At 39.3% G+C, this 14,284-nt stretch overlaps 2 protein-coding genes across 2 annotated transcripts in view; one reads left to right on the forward strand and one right to left on the reverse strand.

The window, feature by feature from the left end:
• Positions 1-14,284, forward strand: part of LOC139749510 (gastric triacylglycerol lipase-like) — a 294,599-nt gene that overhangs the window by 129,077 nt on the left and 151,238 nt on the right. The gene's annotated exons all lie outside the window — the stretch shown is intronic.
• The window catches only part of Acox3 (Acyl-CoA oxidase 3), a 185,750-nt gene that overhangs the window by 87,727 nt on the left and 83,739 nt on the right, over positions 1-14,284 (reverse strand). The window contains exon 7 of the mRNA XM_071663819.1: positions 7,794-7,909. Coding sequence (XP_071519920.1) covers positions 7,794-7,909 — 116 coding nt within the window. The remainder of the gene's footprint in view (positions 1-7,793; positions 7,910-14,284) is intronic.

Here is a 14,284-nt window from a genome sequence, read left to right on the forward strand (position 1 = left end):
AGATAATGTTCTCGACTTCCACACATTCTTCAAGGCCCCCAGAATTTTCGCCCCCTCCCCCACCCTATGATCCACTTCCGCTTCCATGGTTCCATCCGCTGCCAGATCCACTCCCAGATATCTAAAACACTTCACTTCCTCCAGTTTTTCTCCATTCAAACTCACCTCCCAATTGACTTGACCCTCAACCCTACTGTACCTAATAACCTTGCTCTTATTCACATTTACTCTTAACTTTCTTCTTCCACACACTTTACCAAACTCAGTCACCAGCTTCTGCAGTTTCTCACATGAATCAGCCACCAGCGCTGTATCATCAGCGAACAACAACTGACTCACTTCCCAAGCTCTCTCATCCCCAACAGACTTCATACTTGCCCCTCTTTCCAAAACTCTTGCATTTACCTCCCTAACAACCCCATCCATAAACAAATTAAACAACCATGGAGACATCATACACCCCTGCCGCAAACCTACATTCACTGAGAACCAATCACTTTCCTCTCTTCCTACACGTACACATGCCTTACATCCTCGATAAAAACTTTTCACTGCTTCTAACAACTTTCCTCCCATACCATATATTCTTAATACCTTCCACAGAGCATCTCTATCAACTCTATCATATGCCTTCTCCAGATCCATAAATGCTACATACAAATCCATATAACAATCATATATAACAATCACTCTTGAAGTAGAACCTTCAGACACAATTGAAAATGTGAAGGAAAATAGTGAAATTGGAGAAAAATGTAGCTTAGACATTGAAGCCTATTGATACAGTGGTTAAATTGATGAGAACTGCTATTGACATTTGTGTAAATAAATTATACATTTCCTTTTTTCCATAGCCAGAGGTTGAACCATTATGTGACATTCATTTTTTTCATTCATTTCAAGCTAGAAGTTTCAGTTTTCTAAATTGTTTCTTACATTTTTCATATGTATATATATGTATGTGTGTGTGTGTATGTATATGTGCGTATGTGTGTGTGTGTGTGTGTGTGTGTGTGTGTGTGTGTGTGTGTATGTGTGTATGTATATATATATGTATATTATCCCTGGGGATAGGGGTGAAAGAATACTTCCCACGTATTCCTCGCGTGTCGTAGAAAGCGACTAGAGGGGACGGGAGCGGGGGGCCAGAAATCCTCCCCTCCTTGTATTAACTTTCTAAAATGGGAAACAGAAGAAGGAGTCATGCGGGGAGTGCTCATCCTCCTCGAAGGCTCAGAGTGGGGTGCCTAAATGTGTGTGGATGTAACCAAGATGTGAAAAAAGGAGAGATAGGTAGTATGTTTGAGGAAAGGAACCTGGATGTTTTGGCTCTGAGTGAAACGAAGCTCAAGGGTAAAGGGGAAGAGTGGTTTGGGAATGTCTGGGGAGTAAAGTCAGGGGTTAGTGAGAGGACAAGAGCAAGGGAAGGAGTAGCAATACTCCTGAAACAGGAGTTGTGGGAGTATGTGATAGAGTGTAAGAAAGTAAATTCTCGATTAATATGGGTAAAACTGAAAGTTGATGGAGAGAGGTGGGTGATTATTGGTGCTTATGCACCTGGGCATGAGAAGAAAGATCAAGAGAGGCAAGTGTTTTGGGAGCAGCTGAATGAGTGTGTTAGTGGTTTTGATGCACGAGACCGGGTTATAGTGATGGGTGATTTGAATGCAAAGGTGAGTAATGTGGCAGTTGAGGGAATAATTGGTATACATGGGGTGTTCAGTGTTATAAATGGAAATGGTGAAGAGCTTGTAGATTTATGTGCTGAAAAAGGACTGATGATTGGGAATACCTGGTTTAAAAAGCGAGATATACATAAGTATACTTATGTAAGTAGGAGAGATGGCCAGAGAGCGTTATTGGATTACGTGTTAATTGACAGGCGTGCGAAAGAGAGACTTTTGGATGTTAATGTGCTGAGAGGTGCAACTGGAGGGATGTCTGATCATTATCTTGTGGAGGCTACGGTGAAGATTTGTATGGGTTTTCAGAAGAGTGAATGTTGGGGTGAAGAGGGTGGTGAGAGTAAGTGAGCTTGAGAAGGAGACCTGTGTGAGGAAGTACCAGGAGAGACTGAGTACAGAATGGAAAAAGGTGAGAACAATGGAAGTAAGGGGAGTGGGGGAGGAATGGGATGTATTTAGGGAATCAGTGATGGATTGCGCAAAAGATGCTTGTGGCATGAGAAGAGTGGGAGGTGGGTTGATTAGAAAGGGTAGTGAGTGGTGGGATGAAGAAGTAAGAGTATTAGTGAAAGAGAAGAGAGAGGCATTTGGACAATTTTTGCAGGGAAAAAATGCAATTGAGTGGGAGATGTATAAAAGAAAGAGACAGGAGGTCAAGAGAAAGGTGCAAGAGGTGAAAAAAAGGGCAAATGAGAGTTGGGGTGAGAGAGTATCATTAAATTTTAGGGAGAATAAAAAGATGTTCTGGAAGGAGGTAAATAAAGTGCGTAAGACAAGGGAGCAAATGGGAACTTCAGTGAAGGGCGCAAATGGGGAGGTGATAACAAGTAGTGGTGATGTGAGAAGGAGATGGAGTGAGTATTTCGAAGGTTTGTTGAATGTGTTTGATGATAGAGTGGCAGATATAGGGTGTTTTGGTCGAGGTGGTGTGCAAAGTGAGAGGGTTAGGGAAAATGATTTTCTAAACAGAGAAGAGGTAGTGAAAGCTTTGCGGAAGATGAAAGCCAGCAAGGCAGCAGGTTTGGATGGTATTGCAGTGGAATTTATTAAAAAAGGGGGTGACTGTATTGTTGACTGGTTGGTAAGGTTATTTAATGTATGTATGACTCATGGTGAGGTGCCTGAGGATTGGCGGAATGCGTGCATAGTGCCATTGTACAAAGGCAAAGGGGATAAGAGTGAGTGCTCAAATTACAGAGGTATAAGTTTGTTGAGTATTCCTGGTAAATTATATGGGAGGGTATTGATTGAGAGGGTGAAGGCATGTACAGAGCATCAGATTGGGGAAGAGCAGTGTGGTTTCAGAAGTGGTAGAGGATGTGTGGATCAGGTGTTTGCTTTGAAGAATGTATGTGAGAAATACCTAGAAAAGCAAATGGATTTGTATGTAGCATTTATGGATCTGGAGAAGGCATATGATAGAGTTGATAGAGATGCTCTGTGGAAGGTATTAAGAATATATGGTGTGGGAGGAAAGTTGTTAGAAGCAGTGAAAAGTTTTTATCGAGGATGTAAGGCATGTGTACGTGTAGGAAGAGAGGAAAGTGATTGGTTCTCAGTGAATGTAGGTTTGCGGCAGGGGTGTGTGATGTCTCCATGGTTGTTTAATTTGTTTATGGATGGGGTTGTTAGGGAGGTAAATGCAAGAGTTTTGGAAAGAGGGGCAAGTATGAAGTCTGTTGGGGATGAGAGAGCTTGGGAAGTGAGTCAGTTGTTGTTCGCTGATGACACAGCGCTTGTGGCTGATTCATGTGTGAAACTGCAGAAGCTGGTGACTGAGTTTGGTAAAGTGTGTGGAAGAAGAAAGTTAAGAGTAAATGTGAATAAGAGCAAGGTTATTAGGTACAGTAGGGTTGAGGGTCAAGTCAATTGGGAGGTGAGTTTGAATGGAGAAAAACTGGAGGAAGTGAAGTGTTTTTAGATATCTGGGAGTGGATCTGGCAGCGGATGGAACCATGGAAGCGGAAGTGGATCATAGGGTGGGGGAGGGGGCGAAAATTCTGGGGGCCTTGAAGAATGTGTGGAAGTCGAGAACATTATCTCGGAAAGCAAAAATGGGTATGTTTGAAGGAATAGTGGTTCCAACAATGTTGTATGGTTGCGAGGCGTGGGCTATGGATAGAGTTGTGCGCAGGAGGATGGATGTGCTGGAAATGAGATGTTTGAGGAAAATGTGTGGTGTGAGGTGGTTTGATCGAGTGAGTAACGTAAGGGTAAGAGAGATGTGTGGAAATAAAAAGAGCGTGGTTGAGAGAGCAGAAGAGGGTGTTTTGAAGTGGTTTGGGCACATGGAGAGGATGAGTGAGGAAAGATTGACCAAGAGGATATATGTGTCAGAGGTGGAGGGAACAAGGAGAAGAGGGAGACCAAATTGGAGGTGGAAAGATGGAGTGAAAAAGATTTTGTGTGATCGGGGCCTGAACATGCAGGAGGGTGAAAGGAGGGCAAGGAATAGAGTGAATTGGAGCGATGTGGTATACCGGGGCTGACGTGCTGTCAGTGGATTGAATCAAGGCATGTGAAGCGTCTGGGGTAAACCATGGAAAGCTGTGTAGGTATGTATATTTGCGTGTGTGGACGTATGTATATACATGTGTATGGGGGGGGGTTGGGCCATTTCTTTCATCTGTTTCCTTGCGCTACCTCACAAACGCAGGAGACAGCGACAAAGTATAAAAAAAAAAAAAAAAATATATATATATATATATATATATATATATATATATATATATATATATATATATATATATATATATATATTATCCCTGGGGATAGGGGATGAAGAATACTTCCCACGTATTCCCTGCGTGTCGTAGAAGGCGACTAAAAGGGGAGGGAGCGGGAGGCTGGAAATCCTCCCCTCTCATTTTTTTTTTTTTTTTTTTTTTTTTTTTAAATTTTCCAAAAGAAGGAACAGAGGGGGGCCAGGTGAGGATATTCCACAAAGGCCCAGTCCTCTGTTCTTAACGCTACCTCGCTAATGCGGGAAATGGCGGATAGTTTAAAAGAAAAGAAAGATATATATATATATATATATATATATATATATATATATATATATATATATATATATATATATATTGGAAAGGATCACAATTTTGCGCGTGATCAAGATATTCCTATGAGTCCCCGGGAAAAATGAAACGCGAAAAGTTTCCAAGTGCACTTTCCTGTAATAATCACATCATCAGGGGAGACACAAGAGAGAAATTTAACAGTCAGTTGATATACATCAAAGAGACGAAGCTAGGACACCATTTGGTAAACATGTGATTGTCCAAAACATACAACGAGCATTCATAAACTTATCATTTTACAAATCTTATCAACAATAAAGTTATCTAGTTTGTACAGACCATCACTAATATTAAGATTATAATTCTTTGTGTATTTAATAATAGGAGATTCAATGATATTTCTCTTGGTAATAGAGTTAGAGTTAACAACTGAGATGGCGTCACTCCTGTCAATACAATGATCATAGTTTTTAACATGATTAAACAGGGCATTTGATTCTTGTCCCGTTCTTATACTATATTTATGTTGCTTAAGTCTAACAGAAAGATCCTTACCAGTCTGACCAACATAAAATTCATCATAGTTTCCACAAGGAACTTTAGAGATGCAACCAAGAGAATTTTCTGGTGAATTCCTGATTAAGATATTCTTTATAGTATTATTGTTGCTAAAGGCAACATTTACATTAAAGGATTTAAGCAACATGGGAAGCAAAGTGAAATAATTATTATTAAAAGGGAGAACTAAAAGATTCTTGGTGTCAATGGGAGGTTTGGGCTCAACTCTATAAGTTAGCAAAGAAATCATTTTATAGAGTTGAGCATATATATATATATATATATATATATATATATATATATATATATATATATATATATATATATATATAAGGTATTCCATGTGTGGCGAGGTGGCGATGGGAATGAATAAAGGCAGACAGTGTGAATTGTGTGCATGGGTATATATGTATGTGTCTGTGTGTGTATATATATGTGTACACTGAGATGTATAGGTATGTATATTTGCGTGTGTGGACGTGTATGTATATACATTGTGTATGGGGGTGGGTTGGGCCATTTCTTTTGTCTGTTTCCTTGCGCTACCTCGCAAACACGAGAGACAGCAACAAAGCAAAATAGATAAATAAATATATATATTCCCTGCATGTCGTAGAAGGTGACTAAAAGGGAAGGGAGCGGGGGGCTGGAAATCCTCCCCTCTGTTTTTTTTTTTTTTAATTTTCTAAAAGAAAGAACAGAGAAGGGGGCCAGGTGAGGATATTCCCTCAAAGGTCCAGTCCTCTGTTCTTAATGCTACCTCGCTAATGCGGGAAATGGCGAATAGTTTAAAAAAAAAAAAAATATATATATATATATGTTTGAAGGAATAGTGGTTCCAACAATGTTGTATGGTTGCGAGGAGTGGGCTATGGATAGAGTTGTGCGCAGGAGGATGGATGTGCTGGAAATGAGATGTTTGAGGACAATTTGTGGTGTGAGGTGGTTTGATCGAGTAAGTAACGTAAGGGTAAGAGAGATGTGTGGAAATAAAAAGAGCGTGGTTGAGAGAGCAGAAGAGGGTGTTTTGAAATGGTTTGGGCACATGGAGAGAATGAGTGAGGAAAGATTGACCAAGAGGATATATGTGTCGGAGGTGGAGGGAACGAGGAGAAGAGGGAGACCAAATTGGAGGTGGAAAGATGGAGTGAAAAAGATTTTGTGTGATCGGGGCCTGAACATGCAGGAGGGTGAAAGGAGGGCAAGGAATAGAGTGAATTGGAGCGATGTGGTATACAGGGGTTGACGTGCTGTCAGTGGATTGAATCAAGGCATGTGAAGCGTCTGGGGTAAACCATGGAAAGCTGTGTAGGTATGTATATTTTGCGTGTGTGGACGTGTGTATGTACATGTGTATGGGGGGGGGTTGGGCCATTTCTTTCGTCTGTTTCCTTGCGCTACCTCGCAAACGCGGGAGACAGCGACAAAGTATAAAAAAAAAAAAAAAAAAAAATATATATATATATATATATATATATATATATATATATATATATATATATATATACATATATATATATATATTATAGTAGAACAGCTACATAATTTTCTATTTGTTCATTGAATACAAGAAAGGGATTCATCGTATAGTTCAAAAAACATAAAGGGAGCAGTGCTGAATACCATCATTACCAATAAGATACACAAGAGAAGATGCTAATATTCTCTTTGGAAATATATAAAAACTCTTCTCTCTTTTCTTTACAACTTGTCGGCAACTTCTTGCTTTAGTGAGGTAACACCAAGAACAAATGAAGAAAAGGCCTCCTTTGTTCACATCCATTCTCTAGCATTTGTAATGCACTAAAGCCACAGCCCCCTATTCACAAACTGGCCCACAGAACCTTTCATGGTTTTCCCCAGCTTCTTCATATGCCCAAGCTGGTTCAGTTCACTGACAACATATAACCTCCCTGTCTACCACATTGCACCAATTCACTGTATCCTGCGCATGCATATCACCCTCCTGCATGTCAGGTCCCTAGCACTCAAAATCTTATTCACCCCATCCTTCCATCTACAAATTGGTCACCTCAATCTCTTTGTTCCCTTCACTTATGACACAAATAGTCTCTTTCTGAACATCTTGCTCATTCTATCCAAGAGTTCACACCATTTCAGTACACCCTCTTCAGCCCTTAACCATACTCTTCTTACTACATCCTTACCCTATAATTTTTTTCTACTTGATCTACCCTTCTCACACCACATGTTATCCTTTAATATTTAATATCTAACACATTCACCCTCTTCCACATATGAACAGATGGTGCATCGATTCATCAAAAAGGTAAGTAAAATAAATTACTGTTCCAATCTTCGTAGCCCTTTTATGAATGGGTCATAAAGTCACCAATAAATGTTTAAATAACACATCACACCCTTGACATAATAAACATTTATTTCAAAACATTCACTCATACTACCACTTATTCTCACACATGTATGACACACATTAGCAAAATACTTAAAGAAAAAAGTAAAGAAAAACTGGAAAATATAAAATCAGAGAGAGCAAAGTATCTTAACTAACCAAATCTTTTGTTGGGGTCCTTGTATGGTGTCTTGTAGATTCCTTCTGGTGTTATATCTCCAGTACGGTTCAGAAGATTCTCTCGAGGGATAGGATAGTGGTCAAACATCATCATCCTAGTTAAAATATTTGAAGTGGAATCAAGATGTCAAAATAAATTTTAAGAAAAAGGTAGTTTGAAAAAAAAAAAATTAGAGGGCAGAAGCAAATCTTCACATTAGGTTTGGTAGAAACAGAGAAAAACTATGTTTACTGAACTTCACACTGAAGGAATTACAAGAACACAAAACCATCTATCTATCCATATTTCTAGTGCCCATTCCCTCCAGAAACTCTAATCAATGGAATGGCCACGACAAAAGAGTCTCCACATATCCCTGCCTTGCATGCCTCCCTTGCATACGTCATTCCATGCAATCTTCCACCATTTCTCTCCCTCCAGTACTTTTCCACTCTATTTCCTCATGGCAGAGGTGGTCTTACTTTCACACTAACCCCCTTAATTGTACTATCAAACACTTTCCTTATAAACTATGAGTTTTGCATTCTTTCCACATGCCCAAACTACCTCAAGGTATTATGTTTCAACCCCTCAACCACTCTAGAATTCATTCCCTGCCATATCACACTTTCATAAACTCCCTCATTTCTTCCTTATCTTTCCATCTAGTCATACCACATGCTCTTCTCAAATAACTCATTTCCACAGCCTGGATTCTTGACCTCTGACTCATTCCATGTCCATGTTTCAGTTGCACAGGTCAGGGATGGGAGGACTATGATGTCCCTTAATCCATTCTTCATTTTCATTCTTACACCTGTACCCTTCATTATTCTATTGAGGGACCCAGTGACTCTTCTATCCTATACTGCTCTCTCCCTTATCTCTCCTCCCATATCACCAAACCTACCCAAGATAGTTCCTAAATACTTAAATTCCCTTGCTTCTTCCAGTTTTCCCCCCCCCCCCCATTCTTTACAAGTTGTACCTCTCTAATTCGGCACTCTGTGGTCCAGCAACTCCCATGGTCAGGCACATTGTGAATCTGCCACACACAGCATCGTTGGCAGCGCTAGGGTGGCAAAATCTGCTTACACTGCAGCTGAGCTAATTACCAGTCCTGTTAATTTCTTATAGCCCCAAAACAACTGTATAATGCTGAAGAATCTGCCCTGTATTGGCATGATATGCCATGAAAAACCCTTGCCCAAAATAATGAGGAGTCTCCATCTGGGTATAAGGATTCCAAAGATAGGGTAACAATTCTTGGTTGCAGCAATGCTGTAGGAACACATAAAACCTAGCTGATGGTAACTGGTAAGAGTATTCACCTGAGGGCCTTTAAGGGGGTCAATTTCTGTTTTCAGACATTTTCTGTCTGGCATTGGTCAGATCCCAAGGTTGCCAGATTATAAAGGGTACAACCTGTAATACAGTTAGGTGCACTTCTTTCACTCTATGGGGTTTTTGCAAGATATATACTTTCACTCTGTTTCCTTTCAAACACCATTACTTTCCTCTGACTTTCATTTATCTTAAAAAGGTCTACATTTACACATATCATAAATGACACAACTTTCTGCAACTCCCCTTCACTCTCGGCAAACAACACAGTATCATCTGCAAAAATGCTTGCCACTAGCCACCATAAATCACCACCACATTCTGTCACCCCACCTCTATTTCAAGTTTTGTTTTCATCTCATTTATCACTTCATCACCATATTTGTTAAAAAGCCACAGTGGCATCACAAAGCCCTGCTTCACATCCATATATATACCAAAATTCTTGTGCTCCATCCAATCTTACACATGCACTTGTTTTTCTGTAGAAGACTTTCACACCATCCAACAGTTGTACTCCTGTCCCATATAGTTAACACATACCATAAAACATTCCACTTGACTCTTATCATATGCTTTCTCAGGATCCATAAAAGCTGCATACAACATCTTACCTTTTGCTAGATGCTTTTCCACAGTCATTTTCACCACAAAAATCTGATTCCCTACCTTTCATAAAAACCCATTGCCCCTAACTTATTCTGCATTCAGTCATTTCCATCACTCTAGCATATACTTTTCCTGGTATACATAAGACTTATTCCCTGTAATTGCTACATAAATCCTTAGCATCTTTTCCTTTGAAAAAAGAAATATTAATAGCTTTCACCCAATACTCAGGCACAATCTTCTGTTTATTGTAAATGCATCCAGTCTATCACACTTTCTCCTCCATACTTCACTATTTCAGCCATTATCCCATCCAACCCAGATGCCTTTCATACCTTCAGCCCCATTATTGCCCTTTTTATCTCCCTTTTTTCTACAGGCCCTTGCACTTGTATCCTCTTCCCTCCATCCTCCATATCCAGCATGTAACAACTGCTGCCTCACCACCCACATTCATCAGTTCTTCAAAATACTCTTTCCATCTTCCTTTCACTTCCTTCTTTTCACTCAATATCTCCCCTTCCTTACTTCTCACATTAACATTTCCACTCTTACATTTACCTCCTTCCTTTTTTCACTTTCCAGTACAATTTCTTATTCTCCCTAAACTTTTCACTCAACTTTCTCCCAAAATCTTCATCTTTTTTTGCTTTCCTCTATCAGCTTCTTAACAATTCGCTTACACGTCTTATAGTCTTTCCTCCTCCTCATCTTCTGAACTTTCACTGGTACATTTCTTTTGGGCAATCTACCATATGCCTTTTTCTTCTATTCCACATTTCTAATCTTATCTGTCCGACATGCAATTCCCTTTTTATTCATACTGAGATGTATGAATAAAAAGGGAATTGCATGTTGGACAGATAAGATTAGAAATGTGGAATAGAAGAAAAAGGCATATGGTAGACTGCCCAAAAGAAATGTACCAGACCTTGTATGCAACTACTAATTCTACAACCAATAATAGTCTTTCTCTAAACACTTTAAATACCTCATTCACACATGAGTGCATCCCTACATTTACTGCACTTCCATCTAAACTTTCAGTCACCCTCCTTTCATACTCCTCCTTGCATTCTTTCTGATTAATCTTCTCTTTTGCCAACATTTACCTTTCCATTCTTCCTTACACCATACCTCCACTTCTCCCTGATCCTTACCCCCATAAGAACTTCAAAACAGTTAGTATCTCTGAAGAATCCTCTCAACTCTAGCATCCAGCACGGCCTTTCTCAACCTTTCAACTACTTGCCACATTGCTAATCAAACACTTTTGCTCTTCTCTTCAGTCAATGCTCATCCATGGATCATCTTGTGCTGAAAAAGGTGTTTCCATTCTCATTTACTCCAGGCACTCCCAATTTACCATCTTGCCAATATCACCACATCCCACCTTCACATTCATACCATTCATTACAACCACCTTTCTCTGCCTCAAAACATTAAGTAGCCATTCATTTCATCCTTACCTTGCACATTTTTCATATTCAGAGGCACATACACACATACCCATCCATACTTAACAATTCCTATTTTTTATTTCTCCTAAATTATCCTTAATCCATTCCATCCATGATCTGTATCACCCTCCCATACTCTTGGTGATCGCACAATCACCCATCCATCTTTCCCTCTTCCCTGATAATTTTCCTTCATTCCTTTTCATATCGTTCCTTCTTACATAAATTCCCATAACTTGAATTCATAACTCCCAATTTCAATCCATGCACCCTACCTAAGGATATGGATTTCCCCAATCCCTAAACTAGTAAATTTCTCCACAAGCTGTCTCCTTTTACTCTCAAATATTTATCTAATTTACATTTAGCACCATCACTCCAATCACATGTCCCTTTAACTCCCTGGCATAAATGGTAAATTTCAATGCTGCTTCTCAGCCTTTTGTGGCTCACCCCTGACAGGCCACTGGCTGAGGGCAACTCTAGCACAGTGTTTCTCAGAGGCAGTGGGTCTCCCATGTTCCCTAAAAAAAGTGATAAGAAACTCATCAGAAAATCCTATGAAAGATGCATAAATGATGGTACAGCTGTAAATAACAAGCCTAAGGAAACAGATAATGGCAAAAGTAGATATGAGTGTGACTGGCAGGCTCCAAATGTAGCAGAAAGATTTGTTTCACAACCAACTAAGAGTTAAGAGTACATAAAATGACAAATGACTGTAGAACATAATGCACAAAGCTATAAGTAAGGTGAAAAACAAGGTTAGTTCTCTCACATAATGCACTTGTGCATGTTGAAAGGCATTAAGCATCTGATCAATCCTATGTAAGAGGCAAGTTCCTGGGAACTAAATACAAAATAGAAATTGTAATGATAAGTAAATGATAACTGTTCTGGAAATTTACAGTGAATAACAAGCCCCAAAATCAAGAAATGTATATAAGATTAAAGTGACACTTAAGAAAATCAAAATCAGTAAATTAATTAGGAAAGGAAATTTTTTCACTTTGTGAAGAACCCTAAATATGTCTTGAAATTTAAAAGAAGTACGAGGAATATCAATGTATGGGTCCATAAGCTATCCATGATGGTACTTTGACAAATTGATGACAAGGAAAGTACCTTCTTACTGAATAAGCACAGAAAAGCAGCAGGTGCCCCATAAAAGGGGTCCTGCATTAACAATAACATGTATTCTTATTTTCCTGTCCCAGGATCCCCTTCAGTGGAGTTTCCAAAGAGCGCAAGAAGTGGGTCATGCCTACCAGGTAGATCACAGGCTTAATAATTGTGGTGCTGTTGTTGTTTTGTCAATAGGAAGAGAGTGCAGGACAGTTGAGGACAAAATGTTCAATATCTCCACAATATTTGTTACAACTTGGGCATAATAAATCTTGTATGTTGAATCTATACTTATAGTATTACGGATGAATGGTGTCCAGAATGCAAACAAGAAAGTGTCACTTATACATGCTTGGAGAATATAGTTTTGGATGAGTGTATGTCTAAGTTTGATACGTTTAAGACTGAATGGGGAGAGCAGTTATTTAGTGCTTGCTCTATTACTGTAAACATATGTTCAATAATGTCACGTTTGTTGTGTCAGGGAATCCTTGTATGTAAAGATGGCTAATGTGAAGCAGCAGTTGATTTTTTTTCTACTTGCAGTGGGTGGGTGGTCACAGTGTGGTCTGGGTGCCAAGCAGAATGAAGTGGTCACAGTGTGGTCTGGGTGCCAAGCAGAAAGAAGTGAGACTGCATTAGAAGTATTTTTGTTTCATTGGGCAGGGGCTGAGTGTTTGTTGTTGCTATGCTGTCAGTAATATTCTGATGGCCTTGTTTTATGTTCTTTGCCAGCACGTTGTGTTCACTTTTGACAGAGTGGATGAACTGGTAGATGAAGCATAGCTTAAGGTACAGCATTTCAGCTGTTTTGTAGAGGATGGAAATAGATTCTATTCCTTGTCAAAAACAGGTACTGGTTAGTGTTCTGAAGGTATTTAGTTTGTTTATGATCTAGGTGTTGATGTCTGTGGAGTGGGGAGTAAATATCATGTGTGTCTTGTGATACCTAGTATGGATGGAATTCTGTTGAAAATGGGTGACCATTCAGGGTTATGGGATGGTACAGGTTGGACCTGTCTATCCAGGGTTATGAGGGTGATGGTGAATTTTAGTAGGGATGAAGACATTGTTTTGAATAAATGTACTGTGATGTAATGATGGATTTTTGTTGTTGCCTGGGTAGTTAAGGTACTGTGAGTATATAGGGTACACGTTGCCTGGGTAGTGTTAAGGTACTGTGATTATATAGGGTACATGGGAAGGATAGATAAGTGGAGACTTGATGGTCCATGATAAGTTTATCTGCTAAAACTAGGCCTATTATAGTAGTAGCAACAGAATAGTGAAGCAGAAGGTGAAGAGGGCTGGAAAAAACACTCATTGGGAAATTCCACAATAGAATTTGGCAGATTTGCAGGTAAAGCAGGTATGCATGCAAGGCTGGGGCTTGCTGACAAGCCAAGAAATTAGTAACCACTTTTTGTCATTCTTGTGCAGAATGATGTCTAGCATCTTTGGTGCAAGGATGTGTTTGGGATAAATTACATAAATTTTTTTGATATTTGCTGCCAATAGTACAGTGTGAGAGGGGAGTTATGGTTGGTTGAAATCATCCTGGTAGTGTTTTGAGGAGTCTGTATGCAGTGTCATAGTGGAGTGACTGGATCTAAAGCTGCATCGTGTGGGAAAAAGAGGAGCATTGTGCTTTAATTGATATAGAATTAGTTTTTGATGCGCTTGAATACTGGTAACACATTTGCACATCTTGGTAACAAATTACAGCAAAGGAATCACCGAAAAAATCAGACGCTAAAATTTTTCCAATCTGTTAACTATTTTACAAATATGCTACAATTAGATTAATTTGGGCACAATTCTACTATTGCTATGTAAAACTGAATAATCTGGCATGATGTTTGTACCCATATAACTGTAGTCATTACCGACAAAAATAGCAAAAATCATTAAATATGCAAAGAATTGTAATTTAGACTTATCAACACTCATCA

This window comes from Panulirus ornatus, chromosome 7 (assembly GCF_036320965.1).
Source record: "Panulirus ornatus isolate Po-2019 chromosome 7, ASM3632096v1, whole genome shotgun sequence".
Taxonomy (NCBI): domain Eukaryota; kingdom Metazoa; phylum Arthropoda; class Malacostraca; order Decapoda; family Palinuridae; genus Panulirus; species Panulirus ornatus.